This window comes from Natator depressus, chromosome 14, assembly GCF_965152275.1.
Source record: "Natator depressus isolate rNatDep1 chromosome 14, rNatDep2.hap1, whole genome shotgun sequence".
Lineage (NCBI taxonomy): Eukaryota > Metazoa > Chordata > Testudines > Cheloniidae > Natator > Natator depressus.
The window spans coordinates 8,819,911-8,847,227 of record NC_134247.1 but is presented as its reverse complement, the minus strand read 5'-3'; the positions used below and the strand labels follow the sequence as shown (position 1 = coordinate 8,847,227).

At 37.4% G+C, this 27,317-nt stretch overlaps 1 protein-coding gene across 5 annotated transcripts in view; it reads right to left on the bottom strand.

Moving 5' to 3' along the window:
• Positions 1 to 27,317, bottom strand: part of TEX2 (testis expressed 2) — a 113,425-nt gene that overhangs the window by 17,194 nt on the left and 68,914 nt on the right. For all 5 annotated transcript variants that reach the window (XM_074971978.1, XM_074971981.1, XM_074971982.1 and 2 more), the window contains exons 3-8: positions 23,208 to 23,408; positions 20,828 to 21,164; positions 19,213 to 19,460; positions 14,129 to 14,278; positions 9,363 to 9,462; positions 635 to 767 (exon numbers count right to left, since the gene is read on the bottom strand). In XM_074971978.1, the coding sequence (XP_074828079.1) occupies positions 635 to 767; positions 9,363 to 9,462; positions 14,129 to 14,278; positions 19,213 to 19,460; positions 20,828 to 21,164; positions 23,208 to 23,408 (1,169 nt within the window). The remainder of the gene's footprint in view (positions 1 to 634; positions 768 to 9,362; positions 9,463 to 14,128; positions 14,279 to 19,212; positions 19,461 to 20,827; positions 21,165 to 23,207; positions 23,409 to 27,317) is intronic.

The following is a 27,317-nucleotide window of genomic DNA, read 5'->3' as shown; positions in this document are numbered from 1 at the left end:
TTATCAACATTTTTTCTTTTAGAAGTTAGCATTTCACAATGTCACCATTTGTCTTTTTCTTGCAGAAAATATACAGAATAATGAAATCAGAACTGATCAGGTAATTAATGAATGAATTCAACTGATTTTAAAATAGTCTTTTCAAATCTACTTATTTGTAATTTAAATGTCTCTATGTTTTAAGATTTGGGATTTTAAAAAAAGTATTTTGTTCTGCTTACAAAATCTTTATAATTCGTTTTTTTGTTTTTTTTTTTTAATAAAATAGGTCCTATTTGGAGAGCATATTTATACCTTGTGTACAGACTTATCTTCAGCATTTACCAGGGCTTTAAATGCAAGTGGAAGATACCTTAAGATAAAAATCTACTGTCTAAACATAATGAAGAACTGATATAATAAAGTATATTAACTTGTTATAAAAAGTTAGTTTATGAAGATAATCAAATGTCAATAAACAGAAGTAATTAACTGGTTCCAAATGTTATTACAGACTTAAGGCCAAATTCAGTCCTCAGATACAAACATCAACTTCCATTGATCTAGAATTGAACTGCAGTAACATCTGAGGGTAGAATTAGCCCTGCCTTCCTAAACACAGGTCTGGTTTCTTTCTTGGGCAGTAATATCTTACCCTTCTTTGCCAATCTCTCCAACTTTCAGTGCTTCACCAAGAGGCTCTTTACCAAGTTTGGTCAAATTCATTTTGGTCTCGAGGGTCATTAGAAAAGACCCGTTGTAGGACATTTCCAAATCAATCCAAAGCCCTAGAATTGTTAATAAAAAAATTAAACTTTTTAAGATGTGACATTGCAACTTAGAATAACTTATACAATCATTTTATATTAAAGTGATGTCAAGCTAGAAATAACTTTGGAACAAAAGCATTCATAGCGTTATGGACAAGACCAGAGATTTTTGAAAATGGAAAATAGTTTTTAAAATATCTTACTTTTTACCACTTGTGCAGTTTACTTTTCACATTTCACTCAGCTTGGAAAGTGCAGGTAATGAAGATGTGTCAGTTACACTATGTGGCGAGCCTGCACTACCACAATGCCATTATGGTTCAACTTCCAGAACTTTGGGGCATGTTTTATATGCGAGTATAACATTTTTGTTTAGTTTTCATAAAAAAAAGTTTTATTTTTAAATTGTTTGAATCCCTGGACTAGTTGATAATAAAATACCAAAACAATTAATTAATTAAATTACTAGTGAAGTTCGAGCTCCACTGTGGTGCTCAGAAATCTATACATCATCATCATCATCGACACTAAATAATGAAACTGCCTATAAGTTAGACAATCATTCCCCCTACTGGCTCTACAGTCCTTTCTAAGCCACTGTAAAAAATGAGCTGGGAAAGACCCTCTGATACATCCTCTGCAAGGGAAGGAGAGTACCACACCTTCTTGAATGGCAAGATAGAGCCCCTCAGAGAAGTTATCAGACAGACAGTCTCGTATTGCATGATCTTACCCAAACAACCCTTGAGATATATGACTTCTATATATTCACATTAAGGCTTCATAATACAAAAAATAATTCTGCTTTGAACAGCCTCATTTCCTCTAATGATTTACCTTATGTGAATAATAATAAACACTCGCCTGCTGCAGTGTTCTAATGTACTGCACACCAATATGAATATAATTCAAGTATTTAAAAAAAAAAAAAAGTAAAAACCGCCCTCTTAAAATTCAAACAAAACCTTTTAAAGAGGCTGAATACAAAAAATTCAGATCTATGTTTTCAGAAGTGATTAGTGATTTTAGGTGCCTAATTTGAGATACCTTAAAAAGCCCCAATATACAGAGGGCAGGTGCTCAACACTCAGAAAAATCAGGCCCCTTTGAAGTGTCAAGTTGGGCAACCAAAAATTAATCCACTAAGAACATTAGTCACTTCTGAAACTTTAGGCCTTTGTGAATGCAATCTATCGTTCTCTTTTCTGCAAACACACATGAGCAAAACTGAAATGCCATACAGAGTCCAACCCTGCAACCACAAACTCCAGGATGCAGGCCACCCAGTCAGCTATCATCATACAATTAGAAATAATGCTGAAGGCGAACTGTCTTTAGTTTCCTCATGTACAAATATAAAATTTCTCCACAATTCAGATGAATGCGAGTTGACTGTTTCACATTATGCTTCTAAACAAGGAAACAAATGCCAATTTATGCAGAATTTCCCTCTCTGCTTTCTGCTGGTGAAATTAAAGATGGCATTGGGAACAGATATCACAGGTCTGAACAGCTGAGAGCAACTCTTTTTGTAATCAGTGAGTCAGCATGCTCCAAACTTCAATGATGTTTTAACAACAGATTAAATTAAACTAAGGAAACAATTCAGATTACTGAGAGAAAGGATGTTCTCTTCTACTCAGGGTGACTGGTTTGTTAGTATTTATATAAAAAAAATAGCACCCCCCCCACCTCATGGTACAATTTAGTCATCAAGTTTTTTGTTGCCTAACCTTGATGAAGATACAGTAACACCAGAGGCACATATTATCAAGTTATGGCTATATTAACACAAGCACTGTTTAAATTAAAAAGCTGCTTTCTCTGTCAATGACAGTAATTGCTCAAATGATGAAAGTCACATAAGCAGAATGTCTTTTCTTGAAGTCAAGAATTAGTGGAAATTTGTACTTTGAGAGGCTCTGAAAGCATTTTTCAAATATTGTACATCACTGCATTTTTAAGACCCAAAGCAGACTACATGAAATGGCCTCAAACAGCATAATACCACAACATTTCATTCAGAACTCCAATTTTGATTGAGAAAGTTGCCTAAATTACCTTTATGCTAAGAAACTTACTGACAAGTAAGTTTATATTGCTTATGCAAAAATAAAAATATTTTCCAATGATTGTTGTCATATTCACATATATCCCCTTAAAAATTAGGGCCAAAAGAGAATTAAACTAAGGTTATTGCAGAGATTCCATGTTTATTACAAGAATTAATAAAATGCAGGAACTAAAACATCAGAATTTGACAACGTGACTGCAATTACAAGGATTACAAATCCTACCATAAACACTTGTCTGCTGCAACTACTCTGTAAACAAGAAACCAAAAGGATTAGTTTTACTGAATGGTAGTGTGGTCATAAATACAAAAGTAAACCAAAACACACAGCAATCTCATAAAACCTGTCTCCTGACTTTTAAATGCGATGCATTTACTACAAAGATAAGAACAAACAACTGAAGTACTAAGTCAGAACTGGCAGCCCAAACAGATTCTTAATAATTCAAACATGCATTTCCAGAATAAAAATTCTTAGAAACCAATTAAAAAAGTTGTTGAATCTTTCTATCAGTGAATCGGTCTACAAAATCTTAAAATAAAGTTTAATATACTGGAGCAGTTTTATTGGTTTTTAATCATGGTTGGGTGTAATATGTATTTTTTTATTCTGTTTAGTTATTTCTGTTAAAAGTCACAATAATGCTGATGGGTTTTGTACACTAACTGCTTTCAGCTTTCAGACAGGGGCATCATTTCAGAAAAAAATTTTGATGGTTGGAGAAAGAGGGTAAAATTGTGTCAGCATATAGAACATTATATTCTGTAAAGTTGGTGGGAGATTAGAAGACATAATGGAACATATACACCTGTGAAATGTCGTGGGTGGGGGAACCCAAGGTTGCGGGGGGGCAACTGTCCTCCCCCGCCCTTGCTCTACAGTAAATGATGTTCTTGCTTGCACATACCTGGGATAAACCTGTCACTTGTGGAGACCAGTATCAGCAGAGTGCAATTTTCATTGCACAAAACATAAAGCTTATTGGCAATCTACTTTTATGAGAGTTCTTTACAACTTTACTGGAGAGGACAGGCAAATATCTGCCACTAGACTGGATAGCTAGGTCACAACATGTTTTGCCGTCTAATTCTTCCCTAATTTATATGTGCATCCCACATTGAAATCAATGGAATTACAAAAGGAGTAATTCAAGATAGAACTACTAGAGATCCAAGTATACAGTCTGTCTTCTACATGTGGAATAGAATTGATGACAAAAGTATTTAAAGTAACGTTACTTTAAGAACAGATTTTTTAAAATACAAAAAAATAGTTCAGTGGAAAATGTCAAGTTTATACAAAGTGTTCTTAAATAATTCCCAATCACCGTTCAGAGTTTTCTGATTAAAATTTTCCACCCAGCTGACCTGGCTCATAATTGTTTTCAGTTTTGTGAAATTAGCCCTTAATGATTTTAAACAGTTTTAGTCATCCTACCTCTGAAGTCAATAATAGTATTTTAACTGCAAAAGGCTGATACTGGTAAGCATGATTTCTGACCATGATAATAATCACTGATTCTGATGCTATTTCAACTGCTATAAAACCAAAATTATAAACAGAACCATGCAAGTCTCTGGTAGCAAAAAAGAATACAACAAGCAACATGTCCATCATAAGCAACTACTGCTGGGTGTGTCTTAGTAGGGCACATCTAAAATTGCTTCACTTCTAATGAAGAATCAATGCTAGATGGTTCCCCAGGGCTTTATTAGCGACATAAGCAGAAAAGCAGAGGCACTAGTAATGTCAACCTATGTCTGTCAAAAGACATGCCAAATAGAAATGCCTTAACTAAGCAGACAAAAAAAAATATAAAGTAATGGAAGCTACTGCAAATGAGAAACCAGAGATAATTACCACCAATAAGTGTGGCTTAATTTTGAAGGAAAATATCAGACCATAAAGTTGTCTACTACATTCGCTTCTTTCAAAGTATTTTCAAGTTTAAAAATAGTAAGATCCCACAACTGGGGAAAAACTACTAAAAAAAATTGAAAAAACTTAATCAGCAATATTACTTTTCAGCAGAAATAGGATCACAGACGAACTGTAACTAGGGAACAAGCAATATGTTCCAATCCCCAGATAATCTGGGATGCAGTAAAGTATTTCCCCCTATTTCCATCAGGAAAAAAAAGTTCCATTTCCAACAGTAGTGAAATTATTTGCTGTCTTAGAACAAAAACTTTAAGTTAAATGAAAAAATGGACTTTATTAAACCTGGAAATGGTGTACTCTCAGTGTGCCAGGTGTTTTACAGGCAACTTTCCAGCCCCCAAAAGAGTTTATAATACAGGGAGATGATGCACAGATAGATGATGGTGTTTAGATGCAACAAACAGCGGTGATTCAATGGTGGTGATTAGTATGTTTCTAGATAGCTCCATGATAGATTTTAGAAAATCTTAAAACTAAACAAAACTATTTTGCTCACACTTCTGAGAGGGACATTAGAGCTTATAGGCCTTCTCCTGTCCTACACTGATTTGAGAAAACAGAATTTTTAGTAAAAAGAAAAGGAGGACTTGTGGCACCTTAGAGACTAACAAATTTATTTGAGCATAAACTTTCGTGAGCTACAGCTTCATCCGATGAAGTGAGCTGTAGCTCACGAAAGCTTATGCTCAAATAAATTTGTTAGTCTCTAAGGTGCCACAAGTCCTCCTTTTCTTTTTTGCGGATACAGACTAACACGGCTGCTACTCTGAAACCTGTCAGAATTTTTAGTGTCATCCATAAAGTGTGTGTATGGCATTAACCAGCTGATAAGTGTTAAAATTTTCAGTGAGTATCAATTATTGCAAAACTTGGTCTGACATCAGAGTTTGCACTAAATTCATTCGATTAATATATCAAACTCTCAGCCCTTTAAGAAGATGATGCAAGATGATCTTGTATATTGCACCCAAGCACTTCAGACAGTAACTATCAGGTATGAAATTGATTAAACAACTTTGCATAGAAGCTAGGCAAAGAAATAGGAAAGAGTTGAATAGAGGAGTCTGTCAGATGTTTAAAAGTTCTGACTTTACATCATTTTTATGTAGAGCCAAGGAATCCTAGCCTAGAGACAGAGTTAGTTATTTCCCAAGTTTACAAATAGAATCTGCATCAACTTAATCAACTGGCAAAAATGCTTTTTCAAAGATCCTAGTCCTTTGGATGAAAGGAGAGCTTGCTGGATATTCTGTTTTTTCCAAATGATTAAGCTACACCTTCAACAGTTATCTTACTGCATTGGAACAAAACTCATCTTCAAGCTCAAATTAAAAAATGACAGGTCTTGATCAAATAAACAGCTAACTACTCTGAGACTAAGGAGATGCACTCAGTTGTGTATGCTCACATCACGACTTCCAAGTTTCCTAGAATAGAACAGGTGTATTGACTTTCGGCAAACCCCTGAAGCACAGTTCTCAACTCGAGAGCACCCCAAATCTCATATCAGAAGGTAAACATAATTGTTTCTAAGGCCTTGCCTGAACATGAAGTTATACCACTTTAGCTCTACTAATAGAGTTAAAAAGTGGTAGAACTGCCCTAGTGGATACAGTTATACTGGTACAAAAGTTATTGGTATACATTGGTATAGCTTATGTATGTAAATTTAGTAGAATAAGTGATACACCAGAATAACTGCATCCATACTAGGGGCTGTTGTACTGATTTAATTATTTTAGTGAAAAGTCACACTTCTAATCAAAATAATTAAACTGGTACAAAACCTGTATGCAGACAGGACCTGAAGTTCTGTTGGGCAGAATGTGATGATCTGGATATGATGTTAAGTAAATAAAATGCAGCTAAACACAGCATCAAAACCATAGTTCTCCAGCTCCGGTAAGCCATCGTCACTTGACCTTTACAAACAAATGAGAGGAACTAAGGTTTAGAAAGACAGAAAATACCCACCCTGGTCAGGAATTTATCAGCTAGTTTAGTACTGAAATTTCCCCTAAGAAGCACTGGAGAAGAGACTGGCTGGCTTATGCATGAGTGTGTCTGTTTCACCATCCTTGTGTTCTGAGAAAATATCATTGTTTTTATCTTTATTTAATGTTTATTCCTGGTAAGGGACACTGGTGGACAGGTCAGTTAGTCAGGAGTATTTCCCTAAAGTTCTGCTTAATGGAAACCACTTAGTACTTACTTTCATCCCATGACTTCAGTGTACTTCAAACATTACGTAAGCCTTTAATGCCTTTGTGAGGGATTATATTTGTTTCACAGATTGAGAAACTGAGGCACAGAGCATGTACGCAACTTTTCTAACTCACACAGCAAGTCAGCAGGAGAGCCTGCAATAGAACCTAGTCATGTGTTCTAATCTACCCTGCCAGTGGATCTAACAGATAACTCTTGTCAAGAGAATTTGATTAGTCTTGAGCAAAATTATCTTTGGGGCTATAAATTAATTTGGCTGAACACCTGCGCACTCTCGAGTGCAGAAGCAAGAAGCTGGATACAATCCTGCTCTACCATTTGAATATACTCTGTTGAGAAGTTTGTAGAAATAAATGGAGTTTAACCTTTTGCTGACTCAGTCTCTGTGACTTAGAGGCTCTATAATGTTCTCCAAAGTCCCCACAACTGAGGCAATTTAAAATCCTTGCTGACTCACACTATGATCAGTCAGGGTATGGTTAGGATCCAGACATTGGTTACTGAGTGCCAGCTGGAACAAGTTCTTATTCCGACATCTTTGCTGCTCAACTATCTGAGGGAAAATGGCTTTAAAGAGTGACTAAATTATGAAGCAGATGTAGAGGGATGGTAAACAAACAGGCTCCCTCAAGGGAACATTTCCCCGTAGACCAATTAGAGCCTTCTAAACTCTGGGTCAAATAAGCCCTTGTAGATCAAGTATATCCTTCAAAAACATTTCCAACACGTCACCAACAAAGTTAAAACAGGGAAGAGAAGATGTGGAATTTAAAAAGAAAAGATTTGCTAAAGGAGACAGCTGAAAATCATGCCCAATGGCTACAATGAAAATCTAGTTCCTATCTAACAAACAGTTTCATCTATCAGAACAGATTTCTATGCTGGGGAGGACGGGGGGCGGGGAGAGGGCGAGAGGCAAAGACCTACCTGCCCCCTCTCTTTAAGTGTACAATCAAATACTTCTAAAAACAGACTTTTTTCAACCTGTAACACTCTGTCAATCTTTGAATTTTTTTCAAAAAAGGATGTTTAAGCTATTCTTCATCTGAGTGGATTGCCTCTTTATGCAAATACCAGAGTGACAGAAATCACAGCCATGACAAATGCCTTGCTTTGGGGATCCGTAAAACCAGAAAGAACCCAGATTGAGTTTCAGCTCCCAGGGCTGGCAGTAAGAAAATCATCACTTCATCAGTTATCACCTTTGACATTGAAAGACAAGCACAAAATCCCACAATGCTATTTTTACGAAGTCCCTTTTTAGAGCTGAGCCAATGTGTGTTTTCTGGTTTATTAGTTGTAGCATTTTGCTGTATCATTGTTTTCATAGAGCAAGGCTGCAGCTCTTAAACAGAAATCAGATCTGGGTTCTGCTATGGTACAGAATCAATTATTCTCTGGGCATGAAGAAAAGATGCTGGATCCTTTACTACTTTGTACTTTGTCAAATTTTACTTTACTTTTATAATTCTGTGAATTTAGTGGTATTCAGTTGGGAAGAGAATATAATTTCCTTAAATTCATCCTGTTGCTCACCTATAAAAGTACCTTGCACAGCCAAACCCCTAGGGCCTTCATTTAGCACTCTTTCCCTCAAGCAAAAAACTCATACTGAAATCCATGGGCCAAACTCTGCTCTCAGCAGTTCCACAGGGTAGAACTGGAAAAAGAGGGAAGTTGGCCTTTTATCAGAATAAGTTTTGCTAAAGAGAACCCTTAAAGCGGGCTGCTTTTCCCAGGTTTACCAGATCCCAGCCTCCTACCCCAGTCTACATCTTCTGTACAACTTTTCAGGCATACAGCATATTTGGAGTGCTAAAGGCACTTTATGAGTGCTGCAGTCTGAACATCAACAGCTTTACAAATCCATTCTTAATAATGGTATGGTAGCCAAATGAAAAATAAGAGGGGCACTCAAATAGTTTAAGCCCAGATCTTGTGCTTTGTTTAGAAAAAGGTTTTGCCAAACATAAGAGAAACAGTTGTGAGGCGGTTCTGTTTGTGTTTTTTTAATATTTCAGTAGAAATAGTTTAGGTTGCCAGTACTACGGAATGTTTATATCTCTATTGTAGCAGTGAACAATAACAGGACATGAGAAATAAAAATGGAGTATAAGCACAAGTGAAACTAATTATGTGTCCAAATTGAATGAAACGGAAAAAGTAAACAAGTCACAAATGGTAAACAGTGTAACTGCATGGTTAGTTTCAAAAATTTAAAGGTTATCAGTAACACTGGGTAAGATGTTTTTAAAATAAATCTTTTATAACTTGACAGTGTCCTTTTAATTCTGCAATAGAAGCAAAACATAATAAATATTCTTTTTACCATCAACCTAAGAAATTCCTGTTCAAACCAAGTGTTCATTACCTTTGTGATCAACAGAAGGTTTGAAGGCTTGAAGAATCTTCGGCACTGCTATTCCCATGTCAAGTTCAGTTAGAGCTAGCTCATTCATGAAATATGGCAGCTGGAAGAAAGGAAAGAATACAAAAATCAAGTTAATTTTAATGGAACTATAAAGAGACCAGGTGTTCTGTGATATTTGGAAGGTGGTTAAAGTATAGTACATTTGAGAAAACATTTAGCTGAGTTACCAATTAAAAGGACACACAAAGTACGATTACATGCAGAAATTTTAATTCTAGGATTTAGCATTCCTTTATCTGAAAATAATATTTTAGCGGATGCCTTCATTTATAAACTCTGAGCCAATGCATTTTTAATATTTCCATTCCAATCAGTTGCGTGCACCCAATCAAGAATACAAATTTCAACCTACAACATTAAGTTGATACATTGTCAAACACTTGTATCCCACATTTGACTGATAAATGAACTGTATGCTCTATCGGTCAAAACAAACAAAAGGTGTAGACCAAGAATGAAGTGTAGATACTTGGCAGTTTGCCAGATTTAAAATGATCCGGTTTTGTTTTTATTTTTTTTGAACATGTTATCCAACTGCAGTTACACATTTTTTAGTGGAGAAATTCTGCAGTTAGGCTGATATTATAAAATAATAAGACCATCACTACTTTTATCCACAGCAAACTCTGCTTGGGGTCTATACCTTTTATCCTACATCATGCCTCTAGTACTATATACTGCGCATGCATAAACATACAAAATAGGGATTTAGAATGAAAGCGTATGAATGATAATCATATAAATATATATTTATATCTTAATAATGTATATAACACTATATGCAAAGGTACGTTCATTCTGAATCCCAGTGTTGAGAGTACCTATATAATTTCAAACACATACATGTCCTAAACTGTGTTATACATGGTGACGGAACCCTAATTTTTCTATTCTTGTTGCTGGAGGCTCACACATTAACTTGCACTGCCCTGTGCTATGCTGCTCATCGATCACCGTACACATACTTTGCCTCTCTGCCTCCTTCCTGGATGTCCCTTGCCCAACTGAAGAGATAAGACAAATTGATAAACAGATGTTTTAATTACTAGGGGAGAGTAGTAATTTCAAAGAAAATTCTGTAGGTGAGAAAGTACATTATGAACACACTCAAGCAGTCCATAATTAGAAATTATTTAGGGCTTCTCTACACTACCGCTAAAGTTGATGTAACTTACATTGCTTAGGGGAGTGAAAAAGCCACTCTCCTGAGCCACGTAAGTTACATCGACTTAAAGCACTGTTTACTCTGTGCTATGTCGGCAAGAGAGCGTCTCCCGCCGACACAGCTTCCGCCTCTACTTTAGTTGGAGTAATTCCATTGACAGGATAGCGCTCTCCTGGCGACAAAGCGCATCTACACCAGATGCACTACATGGGTGCAGATGCATTGTTGCAGCTGCGCTGATGTAGCACGGTAGTGAAGACAAGCCCTAAATTGATGTGACCGAGTCTCTTGCAGCACTGTTCCCAACCAGGATAATGCTGCCTTTTCTAATTTTGCCCAAGACACAGCAATTCCCCCCCATCACAGCATGGATTAATACCATATGTAGGCAAGAGGAACTTCTGCTGGGTTTAGATTGGGGCCATCACTGACAGCATTACCGAGTTCAAAGCTGGCAGATGCATTATTTTCTGTAATAACATTCCTGCTGAGATTCCTGGAGAAATTAAGGGAAGGAGGAGCGTGGGAGGGAAATGAAAAAGGCTGCAATTTAGCCAACCAAATTAAGGGAAAGTTCCTAACATCAAGATGCTCAGTAGGGATGAGACTGTTCTAAGATGGTTGCACAGTAATCAGACTGCTCTAACGGTCATATAATAAAGTATTGCGGCTTGCAAGAGGAAGAGGGTTAAATGGGCTGTTTGACATAAGGTGAGGACAGCCTTGAACAAGAACACCTTGAGCACAAATTTGAAGACTACAATAACCTCAGCAATTCAAGGCACCAGGACCCAACAGGGAAGCAACTAAGTGCCCAACATCTTCCCATTCTCCAGTGATAGGTGGCCCCTATTTTGGGGACTCACATGGTAATGCCATTGCTTGGGGCCCTCACCATGCAGACTATGTAGTCATTGCTGAACAAGGTAAAACATTTGAAATATTAAAGACTAGACTATGGCATTTATGGGGTGTTTCCGGGCCACACGGCCAGAAGCAGCTTGGGAAGATATTGTGGCACATTCAGACTATTTCCCTCATGAAAAAAATTATTTTTAAGACAGTAGAGGAAAGCCACACGCTACCTACAAAGTCCAGAAGCAGCACAGAAGATTTATCGCATTTCCCCCACTTTACTTTTACAGTGATGTGAAAAAAAGATGAGAAGGAATAGGATTATTGCAAGAGTTTTTTTAATATCCTTGTATAACTCAGTACTGCTATACAGACTAGTTTGTTTAGAATAATTCCTCCTATTTAAAAAACTGCTTTCAGAAAAGTAACATAAAAAAAGTAAATAAAAAAGAGCTCCTTAAACCAAAAGTACTAAAGTCTGGGTGGGGGACTATAATGCAATAAATGCATTAAGTGTTTCAATACACTAAGTCATTGGCATTATATTCTACCCAGATGCCTTTCTAGTCACTGCACTGCTGTGAATTCCCATCCTCTTCCTCCCATTTTGGATAATTTAACAATCTACCTTTCACATTGCACCAATATAGCACTTCCAATGAGAAGGTTTTTAAAAAGCATAGGGAACTGAAAGGGGGAAATAAGAAATATTGTGAGTACAACAGATTTGTATTCAAAGCAGATCAGGAGGTTTCCTTAACACTGCAAGTATCTTTCACAAAAAAGATCAAAAGGGTTAAAAAAAGCTAGCTGCATAAGTGAATTGATTAAAGTTATTAGCATTTAAAAGATATGGGTATCCAGCTTGAGTTCCTGTGTTTTTAAAAAAAATATTGTGAGTTTAATGCTCACGAGTAGTACAGTACTGGCTTATTTGAACCCTGAGTCAGTGGATGGAGCCCACTGAAACAAAAGACCAACCCCCTCAAAATAAGGGTGGGTCCACAGACCCCAGGACTTAATAGAGGACAAAGAATGAAACGGGCAATTCACAGGGTCAAAACAAGGGACCAACAGAAGGACACCAAACAAAGAACTCTGGACAACACCCACTGTTCAGAGGAATCATCTGGACTCCACCTAGAGGAGCTCTGCCTGGATGTGTGAACGGATGAGGGACCAGACACAGGCCCCAAAATCAGAAAACCACCCTGAAGAGTGAAGCCCTCTGCCATGTACAGGTATTCCCACACTGCCCTGCAATATGCCTCCAAAACTGAGCAGAAAGTATCATGTCTCTGAGTCAGAGATCAGTTCCCTCTCCACGGCCCAAGGCAATCTTTGGCCGTCCTGCTGAGACCACCTAGGGGACCTGTTGTGGGGGGGTAGGTTTTTGTGCTGTGGACAACTGCCGACAAGAGACGGCACTGACACCACGAACGCATTCCCCACAGGACACCAAACCATCAGAGGAGCTAACTTTGTTATCAGCAGACTGAATTTGCACAGACCGCCAAGGAGGTGAAAGGCCCAGAATGGCAGAAGGGCAGCAAATGAGAGAAAATATATTGCATACCTTTGCCTGTAATAGCAGCGAATATTTATAACAGAGCAGTGCCCTATACATTTATGGCGTTTATCAGCATTTCATCTCTCTCCCCCCCATTCCAATTTTTTGCACTCAAACTGTTCTCAAGATGTTTGAATAGCTTGCTTCAGTGGCTGTGGAAACAGCCCTGGGTAGAATTAGTTTACTGCTTACTTCCAGTAGTACAAGGAGCACTCTCTCACAGCTGGTTTTGGCAGCTAAATTCCAGTCCTGGTGACAGCAGGTCCACTCCTTTCTTTGTGTTTAGGAACAGACCGATAAACACCCCCACCCCACCCCACCAGTTGTTGAACAAACCTGTGATTAGCTGCTGCTATTTGGAAGAGTCTGAGAATGCAAGGGGCAGACCATGAGTCAGTCAAAACCCTTTCTCCTTTTCTTTTTTGAGCTTGTGCATTAGATAGCACAATTATACCCCTTTGCCTTTCAGATAGCTGCTGCCTTTACCACTACTCCCACAGAGAATCCTGGTTTATAACGGATTTCTGAATTTAAAGTGTGCTCATATGGGCACAATTACAACTATATGGTCCCCACCCCTTCCTGTTGTCAATATACCATTTCTGAAAGCAGTTTTCATTTCACTGAAATCCTGAATCCTCATCGGGGGTTCCTGTTCAGATGTGCCAGTGAGTAGAGAACCAATACACTAACACAATGGGTTTGCAACATTAGCCTTAGAGATTTGTTGGTCAAGCAAGCCTAAAATGCTGTAATACTACTGCTTAATGCTAATACAGTAATACTTTTCACCTCTATCAGAGGACCTCTATGTGTTTTGCAAACATCCATGAATTCAGCCTCCACACCCCTATGAAGCAAACAATTACTACTATCTACATTTTGCAGTCAGATTAAGTGACTTGGCCAAGATGGCACCCTGAAATCTGTGGCAAAGCAGGATTACATCTAACTACTCCTTTTGTCATTAACAGGGTTCAAGACTCTATGTCAAAATACAAGATATTTCAAAAAGTATTTTTAAATAAAATCTCTATAAATCATGTGACTAAACTAAAAAAATATATCCTTTTTTATGCTGGATAATAGGAAGTGCAAACCCCCCAGGAGAGATACCTTTATTTTGCTGAGTTTCATTTGGATCTTCTTGGACACAAGATCAGACCAGTACTTTTCTCCTAAGAAATCCCAAAATATTCTTCCAACCAAAGCATTTACCCATGCCTCCTGTTCCTCTTCTTCAGCTACCGTTCGGATATCTGGCAACTGGTAACAAACATATCATTCAGTTACGGAGCACAGTTTAGACAATCTAGTCACTGCCTAAAGAACATTTTCCTCTAGGTCTTGTCTACACTGGGAAATTCATACTGTTCGTTAACCCATATTAAAATAATGTTTACACTGTTTAACAAAGACTATAATCTTCAAAATCATGGTTAACCCTTGTGTGTGTGTCTGTTAATGCAATAAAATTTCTCAGTGGAGACCTAAACTAAACAGATTTGGAGTCATTTGCAGAAAAGGTATTCAAGTTATCAGATATTCACACAGACTATTTTTAATGCTAACAGCAAAAGCAACATTTTTCACACTAAAAGATACAAAATTCCACAACACAGCAGATAAGAATCTGACAAGTGCTTAGGTCTCCTTCCTGCCCAAACCCACTTGCCTTATCAAGTCTGAAAGCAAAGCTAAATATTTTTTTGCTAAGCAAAACTAAATCAGAAAGAAAGGAATACAAGAAAAATGTGAGACAATAGAAGGGAAAATCCTTTGTATTTTTCCTCCACTTGTGTGTCCAAAAATCCACTAATGGAATGACCAGAGCTATATACTGTCAAAGATGAAGACTGAATCAGTGAGGGGGGGGGAGGGGGGTAATAGGTTAGAGAATAATTCTCTGCAAAGTTACAGGGGTTCAAGCACAAAAATGCAACATGACCTAGAAAACATGAAGCAAATCTCCCACATCATTGACATTTGACTGTACGTCTGAAGAAACTATACGGTTTTCTTTCCAGTGAGTTGGAGCAATATCTGGAGCAATGAAGTTTTGTGGCAATATCTGAATGGATCATGTCTTGATTCATTTGAGAGTAATCTCAAACAAATGAAGACACAATCCATTTGGATATTGCAACTTTACGACTTCAGCTATAAAGGCAGAGCCAACCGAAGCTACATGCCAATACGTACGCACCTCCACTTTCAGATTCAGATGCAGGGAGTCTGAACTCTATGTAGAGGAGAGAAAGAATTTATGTGATTTCTCTATAAAGAGTTTAGAATGGGGAGAGGTACAGGAAAACTTAATTCAAAGAGACTCCTAAAGCACAGTCTTTCAGCACACTGTATTATATATGTATCTCCTATTATTGTTCATGGGAGAAGTGTGTGCATAAATACTCCCCTCCCCCTCCCTCCAAATCTACTCCCAAGAAGCTCAAAGGAACACTGTCAGTCCTTCGACTGAGTACACTTAAAATAAATGTTTGCTCAAAAGGAACTGACCTGCTATTTAGATTGTAAGCTCTTCAGGCAGGGACCATCTACCACGGTTTTGTACAGTGCCTAGTACAATAGGGCCCTGATTCATAGATAAGGCCAAAAGGGACCATTGTGATCATCTAGTCTGACCTCCAGCATAAAACATAGGTCATAGGACTTGACTAATTCATGACTGGGGCCCCTAGGTTTTTTACCATAATAATATTGTGAGTAGGGAGCTCCATATACACATGCAGAATTGTAGAGGAGCCATTAGTGATAGAAATACACCAGTTAAAAGAAACTTCTCGTCAGTAGAATGCAGAAGTTAAGTTGCTGTGTCTCAAACAGAATGTATTCATTAATGGAGCTTTGCTCAATGGCTTCCTTGAAGGAAATTATATTCCCCCACCCCTTCAAAAATGTGTGCATCAACTTTCACACCCAAATTCCAGGATAAGGCAAATGGCTCACTTGTAGGAGATTTTAAAACATTTGGACAGGAGGATAATGGTCATTCTGTGAGATGCCTTAAGCTTACAAAAGGCTGCCCCAGCTGTCAACTGAACTCAATATTTCTTGCTTAAAAAGAAATCTCAGATGTGTTTATTGTTTCAGACAACTGAATCTTGATGTGCATGTTTAAACTTACAGGAGGAGGAAAGTAACTGCCACATTTCCCAATCATTACTGTTTAGTGATGCATTTCCAAGCTGCTTGTAAAATTAATGCAAAATTAGAAAGCTTTTAGTCTTTTTTTTTTTTTTAAATTAAAAAAGTAACTGACAAGTACAACTAATAATTCTTGGATGGTGTACGGAGAAAGTTCTTGCTCAGAAATCTCATGAGACTATATTCTGAATAATGCTCTAAGAAGTTCCTTTTATATAAGAGCCTCATTTGAATTTTATTGTAAGAAAAGCCCCACGTTCTAAATTGTCATGGAACATACATTAGCCAAGCTAGCATTAAGAGTCGCTGATGGGACTTTCATTAAATAAAATTGATCTTTAAATGCTAGTTTCTCTGCTTTGAGGTGATGCAGAGTTGATTTTCCTGAGGCAGTGTAGGCTGCACATTTCCATGCTACTCTAGATCTCATTAAAAAGAAACAAGTTTAATAGGGGAAAAAACAGCAGCAGACAGTATATTTACAGTGATAAACTGAGACACTGACAATATGCATGGCACATGTTGTTTCATTCTAATAATCTTTTCATGCGCACCAAGATGCTGGTCCTAAAATGCCAATTATAAAGAAGATATGCATAAATTTTGTGCTCTCTGAGAAGCTCCACAATTTAACAATAAGTGACTCTAAACACATTTAAAATCTGCCATATTAAAAAGGGGCATAGTGCTGATGGCAGCTTGCCTAGGACCGTAGGAGGTGGCATGTTATTTTGCTCAAGACAGAAGGATCAAGTTACCCAAGTCTGGACTCTGATAAAGTGATAACTTGATTTGAAGTGCAATTAGTTTCACTAGCTACAACAAGGTTTCCCCCTGGCTCCACAGTATCTGTGTTTATTTTTTAAATTTTCTGTGTTGTTGATACTTCACATGTATATCCCCGAACATAAAAAAATAACCATTCCTTTACCATTTTAGGTTACTATTTATCCCCCCTGCTTCAAACTTTTGTTTTGGCACAGCAACCAGCTAGAAACAGTGGCTGCTCTGAAATCAGCTGAACAGGATTTCTTTGCAACCTTAATATTCCCAAGGGCTGTGACTTTATACAAAAAGAGAATTTGCTGGATTGCTAAATTCTGTATGACCCAAGTTCTTGCCAGCACCATTATCCTATTTATAAACTTAAGCCTGACACGTCAGATTCAGTATTGCAACCAATCATTGTTTCAGAGGTTGATTGCGTGGCCAGGATCCCTCCTGGCCAGGGCCAATGAGCCCCAAATCAGCTCATATCATGTACTGTACGTGGTCCTCCTTAACTATGAGCTGTATGAGGGCCCTGAAGTGCACATTATTTTACATGCACAAAATATATATTAAGTAAACTGGGGTCACACTTTATATTAAGGTTCCATTTATTAAGGATAAATGAATGATTAATAGGTGTTTTACTAAGTAGTTGAGCAATTAGAAAGTCCAAGAGGTGAAGAGGCTCCTGATAAGCCATGGTTTATCTACAACACCCACTCATAAGCATGTTATATATGTGAGTAGTATGTGTTATAACATGTGTTAATCATTTAGTAACCCTTTATAAACCATTTATAAATGGAAACTTAATACACAATACCCATGGTTTAGTCTTTGTAAGGAAGGCTGCATCTGAAAGCAAGTTTCTAAACAGAAAAGTGGATAGTTCCATTGCTTTCACTCAATTAACTCTCTTGGAAGGGCTCCTGCATTAGAAACTATGTCTCTTGGTCTTGGAAACCAAACACTCAAAAGGTCATCAGATGACATTTACATCAGTGATGAAATCCTGACCCTATTTGAGTCAATGTGGCAACAATTTCATCCTAGATGAATTTAAAAAAAAACAAAAAACAAAAAACAAAAAACTTTCCTTTGGTTGAATTTAAAAATACACAGAAAAATACACTTACATGATATAAAGAATTGGAGACATGAATCAGCTTTTGAAACATGGATAGAAAAACTAAATCACAGGTTCCTGAGCCAAATTTGTGTTTATTCCTAGTATACTCCCATGCAGTTTAGAAAAGAGAATAGTGGAAGCTTTTAGGTAGCATAATTTAGGTTGAGGGAAGGAACAGGGAAAATAGTTTGTTTATGGACGTGTCCAGTGTATTGCACACACACAAACTGCCAGAGATCATAAATGCAGAGTTAAGCAGAACAACTGTGTGTAGTGGCTCTAAGGGGACCGAAGTTCTTCATCAGATTATCAAAGTCCACTGAATTGTTGGCCATTCTGAGCTGAAAACAGAATATGTATTAAAATAACATCACAGTACAAGTCCCTACTTACATGCATCTGAGGATGGGGTCATCATAAAATAATTCTATCTGCGGGATGGTGGAGATACATGGACATATCTGAATGTTTTATAACTTCCCTAAGAAAGATTAGCTAATGAGAATAAACTCTCCTTACTCAGCACTAAATTGCATTTATGGCTGAAAAATGAACTCTAAAAATGACTCCCTCCTGATTTCAGCACGTCTGCATACCAATTACGTTTTTAGTTGGATCTGGTTAACATTAAACTAAAAAGTTAGTTGATATGATCTTTTTACTACTCTTACTATTGAAGCACGAGCATAGCTATAGGAGAGTGAACTGGACGGTATCATGGCTCACCCATCAACAAAAGAGGTAACTCCATATTTATCATGGGACTAATTCTGCTACGCTCAGTTACCCCTGTGTTACTGCCCACTGGAGGAAGTGAACAGCTGAGGGAAAACTTGGCTTACAGAATCATTTTTGGTACTGATATCACAAAAGCCAGAAGAACACAACTGGACTTTGGAGATCCCAGGTTGAGTTTAAAGAGCTGGCAGTTAGAAACAATGTCTTTATAAGGAAGCAAGGGACAAACACAGATCCTCACAATGCCATTTTTACACATTCAGAACAGAGCTGCACTTTCCAGACTTATTTTTTTCCCCTTCTATGCAATCTATACTTTTTACAGCAACAAGTGTCAAAAAAGTAACAGGACCTTAAAATGTGTCTCATGGAAGTACACTAAGCACAGGGCTTTTACCTTTTTCACAGAAGTAGGGCTACTGTCTGCACTACAGGCTGGACTAACCACAGGGCTTTTATTTTCTTGTGGAACACACTTCGCCATGTATAGATTGTAGTCCAAAAGCATTTTCTGTCGCACGTTTCCTGCCAGCTCCTTTTGTTTAGGCTGAGACATGATTTCTTCTCCGCTTCCTTTGCTACTGCTGCGACTGTGAGTAAGAATTCCAGACTGGCTATTGGATCTACTGTGTGATGGCAAGAACCCTAAAGCAGAAGGGATAACAGCCATTAACAAAGAGGGTGAAGAAGGGAAGGGAACAGCAAAGCAAGTAGCAGACCACATGAAAATAGACAGCTGTAGAGTATCAAGCATGAGGCATGATCATCACTTTGTTGATGCTAGATTTTTTTTTTTTTATTTTTTTTTTTTTAAAACAGATGGCTACAAGGTTATTTGTGCTTAATTTATTTCATAAAAGGCACAATTCAAAGAAGTTCTTTTCCATCACTCTTTTAAGGCTACAATCAATTCCATAGTGACATGTTTAAATGGCCTTAAACTCTAATTTGCCAGTACTTAGAATGATTCAAAATCCAGCAATAATGCATGCAACTGGAGATATCAAACTCCTCAGTTACCCAAATCATATGCAAGCACATTTGTGGTCACCTGTACAACAGATGCTCGATTTTCAGATAGTTTTGTTGGGGAGTGCCTTGGGCAAGTACCCACTATACTTAATTTTAAACTATAAGGAATAAATAGATTGTCCAAAGATCTGAATATTTGAAATGTATATTCCTCAGGAGAAATGTACAAAATACCAGTTGTGAATTTGCATTTCAGATACCTATGTTCCAGAAATGATGTTGTCTACACATTTCAAGGGAAAAATTCGGAATAGGGAGGCATGAAAAGGAGAGGGAACGGAAATTTAGGATTACACCAAATGAAGTATTAATTAAAAAGCATCCAACACTTGACCCAAGCATTAAAGTTCTTATTAGGAACATGTCCCTCTACATAACATATTTCTTGTTAGTTGTGGCTGATATTAAGGCAACAGAATTTCATATTTAAAGAGCACTGTAAGCATACATGGCCATTGACAAAAATATGTATTAGTGTGAATCTACCCATGGGAAGGCTTTTCATATTTTAACAAAAAGGAAAGGGGGAAAACATAAGTAAAAACTTATAAACCTAATTCCCACACCCATTGAAGTCAGCTGCAAAAAACTCATTGACTTCAATAGTGGACGACTGAACCCTTTTTGTAACAATATTTAAATCTTTGCACTATGAAAATAAATTGATACTAAAGAAAAATTTTAAAGTAACAATTTATATGTATGAGGTTACAACCACATATAGAATTGTATCTTGGTAATAGATGATCTTTAAAAACCTGTTTAAAATCACAATTTTAGGGAATATCTAATTCTGCATGATTATTTTTAGACTTGCTTTTTAAGAGCTAATGCTTAAATTGGTTCATTACAAACACTAGCCAGACATTCATTTTATGGAAACTTTTGCTGTACTTATTGTAAATCCCTTTACAAAACTGTACCTTAGTAAATTTAAAAATAAATAAACAAATAAATAAATAAAGAGAGATACCGGTTACCTGGCTTGTTTCCACATAAACTGAGAGGCTTCTTCACCTCAGACTTTAACTTGGAAGCCAGAAGGAATCTCCTAAACCATTCCTCCTTCTCCCTACCCGTTCTTCCAAACAAATAAAGTATTTGATCCTTCTGGCCAATGAGCTTTGTCCCATCTTGAGGTTTCTTAGATTCTTCACTGCTTAAGTCTAAGTTCTCTGCTGGCGACCTTTCTTCTAAGTTCTCTTTATCAGTCTGGGCCTTAGCCATAAAGTCATCTTGCCTTCCAAGTTCAATGCAAATAGGATACTTTTTATTCCAAATTCGTTTTCGAGCTAGACTCTTGGGAACCAGATAAATCTGTGAAATAAAAAGTGAGAGGGTTAGATAGATCAAAAAACCCAAAAAACAAAGAGAGAAATTCCATATGAACCAATATCTTCTCCACTTACAAATTAATGTATAGCATTGTGCATTAGGTGATGAAAATAGCCAGATTTCACCTCAAAGGTGTTGAATGGCCTCAATTCCCACTGGGTTTAATGGGAGTGGTGGGTGTTCAACTCATTGATGTATCAACAGGCACCATGCTTGCCAAGTCTTCTAACAAATGATATGGAGAGGCTTAGCGATAAGAATAATTTAAACCGGATCATGCTCAGGTAGTTTATACTCCTGGAATCACATGAATACACAAGAATCTCTGCTTTAATTAAAAAAAAAAAGTTTTCCAGCTCTCATGATTGTGCAAAAAAGCTTGAAAATGTGACTCAGAAGCAAGAAGGTAAAAAACCCCAAAATTATTAAGTCTCATGACATTTGAGGGTCCAACACATGATTTTTGAATGCTCGAGATCTGCAATACTGATGTTGTGTGACTGCATAGGAACCAGAAAGCGAAACTTTTTGATGGTCATATTTCAAGCTGAGTAAATGCAAACAGCACCCAAATGTAAGTAGAAAGAAGGATTTCTTTAAAGAAATTTTTTTTATCTCAACTGTTCCTTTAAAAAGGCCTACGTCGCTCAAGATACCCACAGTGTGTTTAAAAAGTAAAAGTAAAAAAGTTTAAATTCCATTATTTGCTTATTACATTTGGGGCACACTGTCCCTCTGTAATGGATTTTGTAACAAAAATCTCATGCTTCTTTTGGTCAGATTTTAGATACCACTAAGAACCACCAACCAAGTCCTGTTGTACTGAGCTATAAAACCGCTCAATCGTGATTTCAAAGTCTTATAGTTAAAATGTTTCCAGCAAGGGAAAGTATGCAAAGAGGACAGGAATCTTTATAAATTTCTACCTCATCTTTCTATCATGGAAGTAGTTGGGCCCCCTCTGTGTGCAGCTTTTGGGAGATCAATGAAGGCCTATTGCCTCTTCTGTTTTCTTTATTCTTCTCTTCCCCAATCCCAGATTTCACTGTAGCATGGGTTCCTCCTTCACCTGTGCTGCCAATACCTTTCTGTGGCCACCATCTCTTGTGATGCATGGGGATATCATGCAAGATAATGCTGATGTAGTCAGCTGTATTTTATGCTGGGATCCCCCACAAATTTGGGAGAGGAGCAATGTAGGGCATCATTTCTCCAGCCTCACTTCTTCCCACTCCTGTCTTGATTCACAGAAACTCAGAATCCATAGTGCACCTACCTAGAGGGAAGCTTGCACAGCACTGTAGTGGGAAGAGACATGATGCAGCAGAGTTATCCCTTTCATTCACCTATCCACCCACCTCCCACTCTCTTCTGCTTCATCCACGCAATTTGTATTACCTCCACTTGTGCAACAGCAAAAATGACTGGGCTCTGAATCCTTTTGTGGTCTTGAAACAAGCAAATTTGATAGTAGGTTTCTAAAATATGATATGCACATTGTTTTATGTATATGAGAAAGAATGCTCAATCTTCCCACACCACACAGTTTCAGGACTCTGCATATTTATGTGAGAAAAAAAATGGGGGTTGAGTTTTTAAATGTCCTTTTGCTTATGTGCTACTGATTTATTCTCACAGTCCCCTTTTTAAACTTTTCAAGAGGATGCTCTGAACATTGTCCCCGATGGTTTTATGCTTTTTATAGCAAGATTCATCTATGTGGCAATGTAACAGAAGGCTTGTGTAAAAAAAGATACCAGCCCAAAAATGTTTATGTTTTAATATTTTTATCGCCATAAAAAAAGATTAAACATAGATCAGTCTTCAGTATGAAATAGCCACTGGCTAATGTCTGTCCCTTTTACGCTCGCAGATTAAACCAGCATAATACTTTGAAAGCTAATCAGTAAATAAACAATCTTAATTTACATGACAGCAGAAATTAAACAACTAATAATGTAAAAAGGTAGTCTCTCTCTCTATACTACTATACAGCAATCAGCAGCATAACTAAATAGAACTCACCTTGCTGTCCGTAAGCTCATACATTTTCTGGCCAATGTAGGTGACATCAGGCTTAGACTCATTGTAAATAGCCCTTCTGGAAATATTTTTATTGGGTTTTGAAAGTCTTAATGTGCTTCCTTCAAGTCGCACGTAGACAGAATGAGTCAATGTAGCATGGTACGTTTCTGGATCATAATTATAAATTTCATTCATCCATCCCTAGAAAAGAAATATTTGTTAATTGATATTGAATTGGCAACCTGATGTAGTATGAAAATAAAATTTTAAATAAACAGTTGTCAGCCATTTATAGCAACACAGACTCCTTCCCACCTCATGTCACATATTACATGGATGAATGCAATGAGGCAGTAGATTGGGCACCAGACTGAAATCAGGAAAGCAGGATTCTATTCCTACCTCTTGCACTGGCTGTGAGAGAGACTTCGGGCAAATCAGTTAACCTCTCTGCACCTTTTTGTTTCCTTATCTGTATAAACAGGGACAAATGTTTCTTACTCACCTTTATAAAGTGCTGTGAGATCTATGGGTGAAAATTACTCCATATTTAAGTAACTATTCCCAAACCTGGGGGTACCAGATTAGCCAGAGGCACTTGTCAGAGGAGGAAAGCAGCAGTGTATTACCCAGAGCATACATTCATGAGACATGAAGTTAATGTTTTCCTTGTCTTAGCCTGCCAGATGACACTTTAATAGTGACTCTGGCATTTGTGCATTAAGAGCCAAGTCCTGCAAGGTTTTGAGCATCCTCAGTGCTCAGTGAAGTCAATGGAAAGTGAAGCTACTCAGTACCTTGCAGTCAAGCCTTAAATGTGCACAGCAGAAATCCTTACAATACTGGAGGAGATGGCATGGGAGAGATGGAGAGAGAAAGGGAAGAGGAAAAGAAAGTCTATGAACATACATCTCTTAATACCCTATTAAAAATACATTACCCAAGCCACTATACAAAGAGTCAATATATATTATTGCAGCACTATAATCAACTAAAAATATTCTCCTACACAAAAAACAGGACAATATTCTAAGGCCCATTTACTTCATTGGGAGCCGGTGCCAGTCAGTTTCTCAGGACAGACATTACATAATTTTCTGAGGACTCTTTAATTAAAATCAATCAATTAATGGTACCTAGATTATATTAAATTCCACCACCTATTTGCATTTTCACTAATACCCACAAACAAAACACAAGGAAAATTAAGCTATTTTATATGTTCAGTAGCCACCACATTAAGTCACACATCTGACATTTCAATTTAAAACACATACAGTCTGCTTTTAGATTTCACCAACACCTAAACTGGCTTTTAGAGACATTTTGTATTTGGGTTTTGTTTACACTGGACATAACCAGCCTTCACATACAGAAATACAAATGCATCAAGGAGACAGTTTGTAAAGCCAGGATGATTTACAGTATATACAGCAGGGTTTGTTTGTAATGGGCCCACCCTACTTCCTTTCTGGAAGTTATTAAGCCAAAAAGTTTCAGAGCAGACACAGCAACTAGTTTTCACTTGAGTTTTGAATTTCATCCAGAAATTCCAGCTGGAATTATCAAAACACAAGGACATCACAAGACTTGCCTACAATCATAGCGTGTTACTCTGTGCAAACCATAGTATCCACGTGGCTTATGTAAAATTTCCCCCTCCACACCAAAGTAGTTCTCTAGTGTAATGCAGATCTTTGAGCTTTCTCTGGACTTCCTATAACCATACAGACAGACGGGCATGCTTTTGAGGCAGTGGCTCTCACCAACATTGCACCAACACTAGAGACAGCTCACACCATACCAATGTCCTCAGATTACCATCACACTTTGTTTTGTTTTTGTTTTTTTGGGGGAAGAAAAATCAAGACTTCTTCCCATCTCCACTGAACCTTTGGCCGTAAAGTCTTGATAGAGTCCACCTTACAAAGAGGTGCAATAACAGACTAGAAAACCCTTCATTCAGGGTGCAGTCCTGTACATGTGGCAGGTCTTCCCTCTAGCCGTGGCCAACTCCATCACAGAATTATAGAATACCAGAATACCTCTTTCCCCCATGAGAGCTTACTAGGCAGCAGTTCTGCAGAAATGGACCTAGTTGGAAAGCAATCAGACAAAATTAAACCAGCATCTTGTTTTCCTCTGTTTATATATTCCTGACTCTTTTCTTAGAATGGCTGGATAATGAAATTAGAAGAGACCCACACAGCTTTACTGATTTCTGACATGTGCTCCAGCTTTAGGTTTAAAATAACTGGATAAACTCTGTAATCAGCTAGTCTAACAAACACTTCTAAAAATCCTGTCCTGATCATTTGCTTACTCTCTCTATATTCAATAACCCAAACAGAGGCTCTGGGCACCCAGAAATTGTCACTTTTGAAAATCTTATCCATACCTAGTTGCTGCATAAAATGACAGAGAATGGCAAACAGCGTATAAAACAAGACAATGGGTACTATGCACACTCATAGTTTAGTATAAAGAACAAAGTTACAAAAAAGAGTTAAGAAATTAAAGTTAGTTATTACTTAACTAATATCCAGGCCATCATCAACACTTTAGATATAATGTCTAATACAATACTTCCGGTACATAAACTCTGAGGGCAACTCTACATGAACCTTCACTTCACGGCAGGCTGGTGCAATCTATCTTGCACCAGCTTGCCACACATTAACTGTCTGTGTGGACACTATATGTTAACCCAGTTTCAAAGCAGGGTAGCTCAAACCACACTAATGAACTATTAATGTGCATCAGCAGAGTCCACACAAACAGTTAGCGTGCACAGGCTATTACAGGGAAGATTCACACCCCAGCTTCCTCCAAATAAAATATTTGTGTATGCAAGTCCTGAGTTTTCCTGACTTGTAAGGAAGCAAAGTTTTCTTTTTACATTGAAATTTCGAGGTATTTAACAGCAAATAAATTTAAACAGGTCCATGAATATATGAAAAACTTCATTACTTGAAGTCAAGTGAGAATTCTTTGTCAAGTGACTATCCTTGAATATTTGTTAATTAATCTGAAGCTATATGTCTGATGCAGAAGTTTTTTCAGAATATCTACTATTTTACCTCAAATTTAATTGGCTGATCAATAAATCTGCTGGGGGGGGTGGGAGTTTGCATGTTTTATTTAGAATAAAGCCTTTGGAGAACAAGTGCAAAAGACATGTGAAAACCTCAAGATTCTTTTCTCCAATTCTCATATTTTTAAAGCAATTTAGTTACTCTCTGAAATTCCTCCACTCTCTGAAAAATAGTCAGTGGGGATGGGAACACATTTTCAACCCATGTTGCAACCTATTTTGCACTGTGTCCAAACAATTAAATTAATGGACTGTGCTTAAATATAGCAATTCCGCCGCCATAATCCATTAGAGACAGATACATTATCCCAGGCTATTGGAACATCAACAATGGGCTTCATTGTTGTTTGAGGAGGTTGTATGGTTTGTTTTTTGGTACTACTGAAGCAGTTAAAATAAGAAATTTAGTAACTCAGTGAGGACAATGGGAATAGTCAAACTACTCTGCAGGTGTTTGCCATGCACAGTGATCTTATGAGCTCCATCTTTAAAGATGAGCAGTTTTGTTTAGAGGATGGAATAGGAAAAATTGTCTGGCTATCAGCAGAATAACTAAATTGAAAAATGCTTTGTTAAACATTGGGTGAAACTGCTTTTAGGAAAGATCAGCCATACTGTTAAAACAGCTAGATACACTAACAGGACCTGGCCTGGCTATTAGACAGTAAATGTTGAGCTTCTAGCTTTAACGAACTGTGTGACCTCTGTCTTACCAGTACCATAAGCTGTCCTAAATTTCCTATGAAGGCATACTTCTAAAGAGCACTCACAAGAAATTCAAGTCATTTAGGTTAAGATGGACTAACATTTCATATATTTTTTCATTCCCTCACCACTTGCCCAATCCTGCAACTTCGTACTTGAGTTGTAGTCCCATTGAAACCATTGGGATTACTCCTGTAAGAACTGCAGAATCAGGCTCTTTAGTACCACACTTAAGCAATCAGACATATTAGATAATTGCAATGTAACAGTTTAATACAGTTGAAATCTTAGGCATGTTATAGTTTAACATG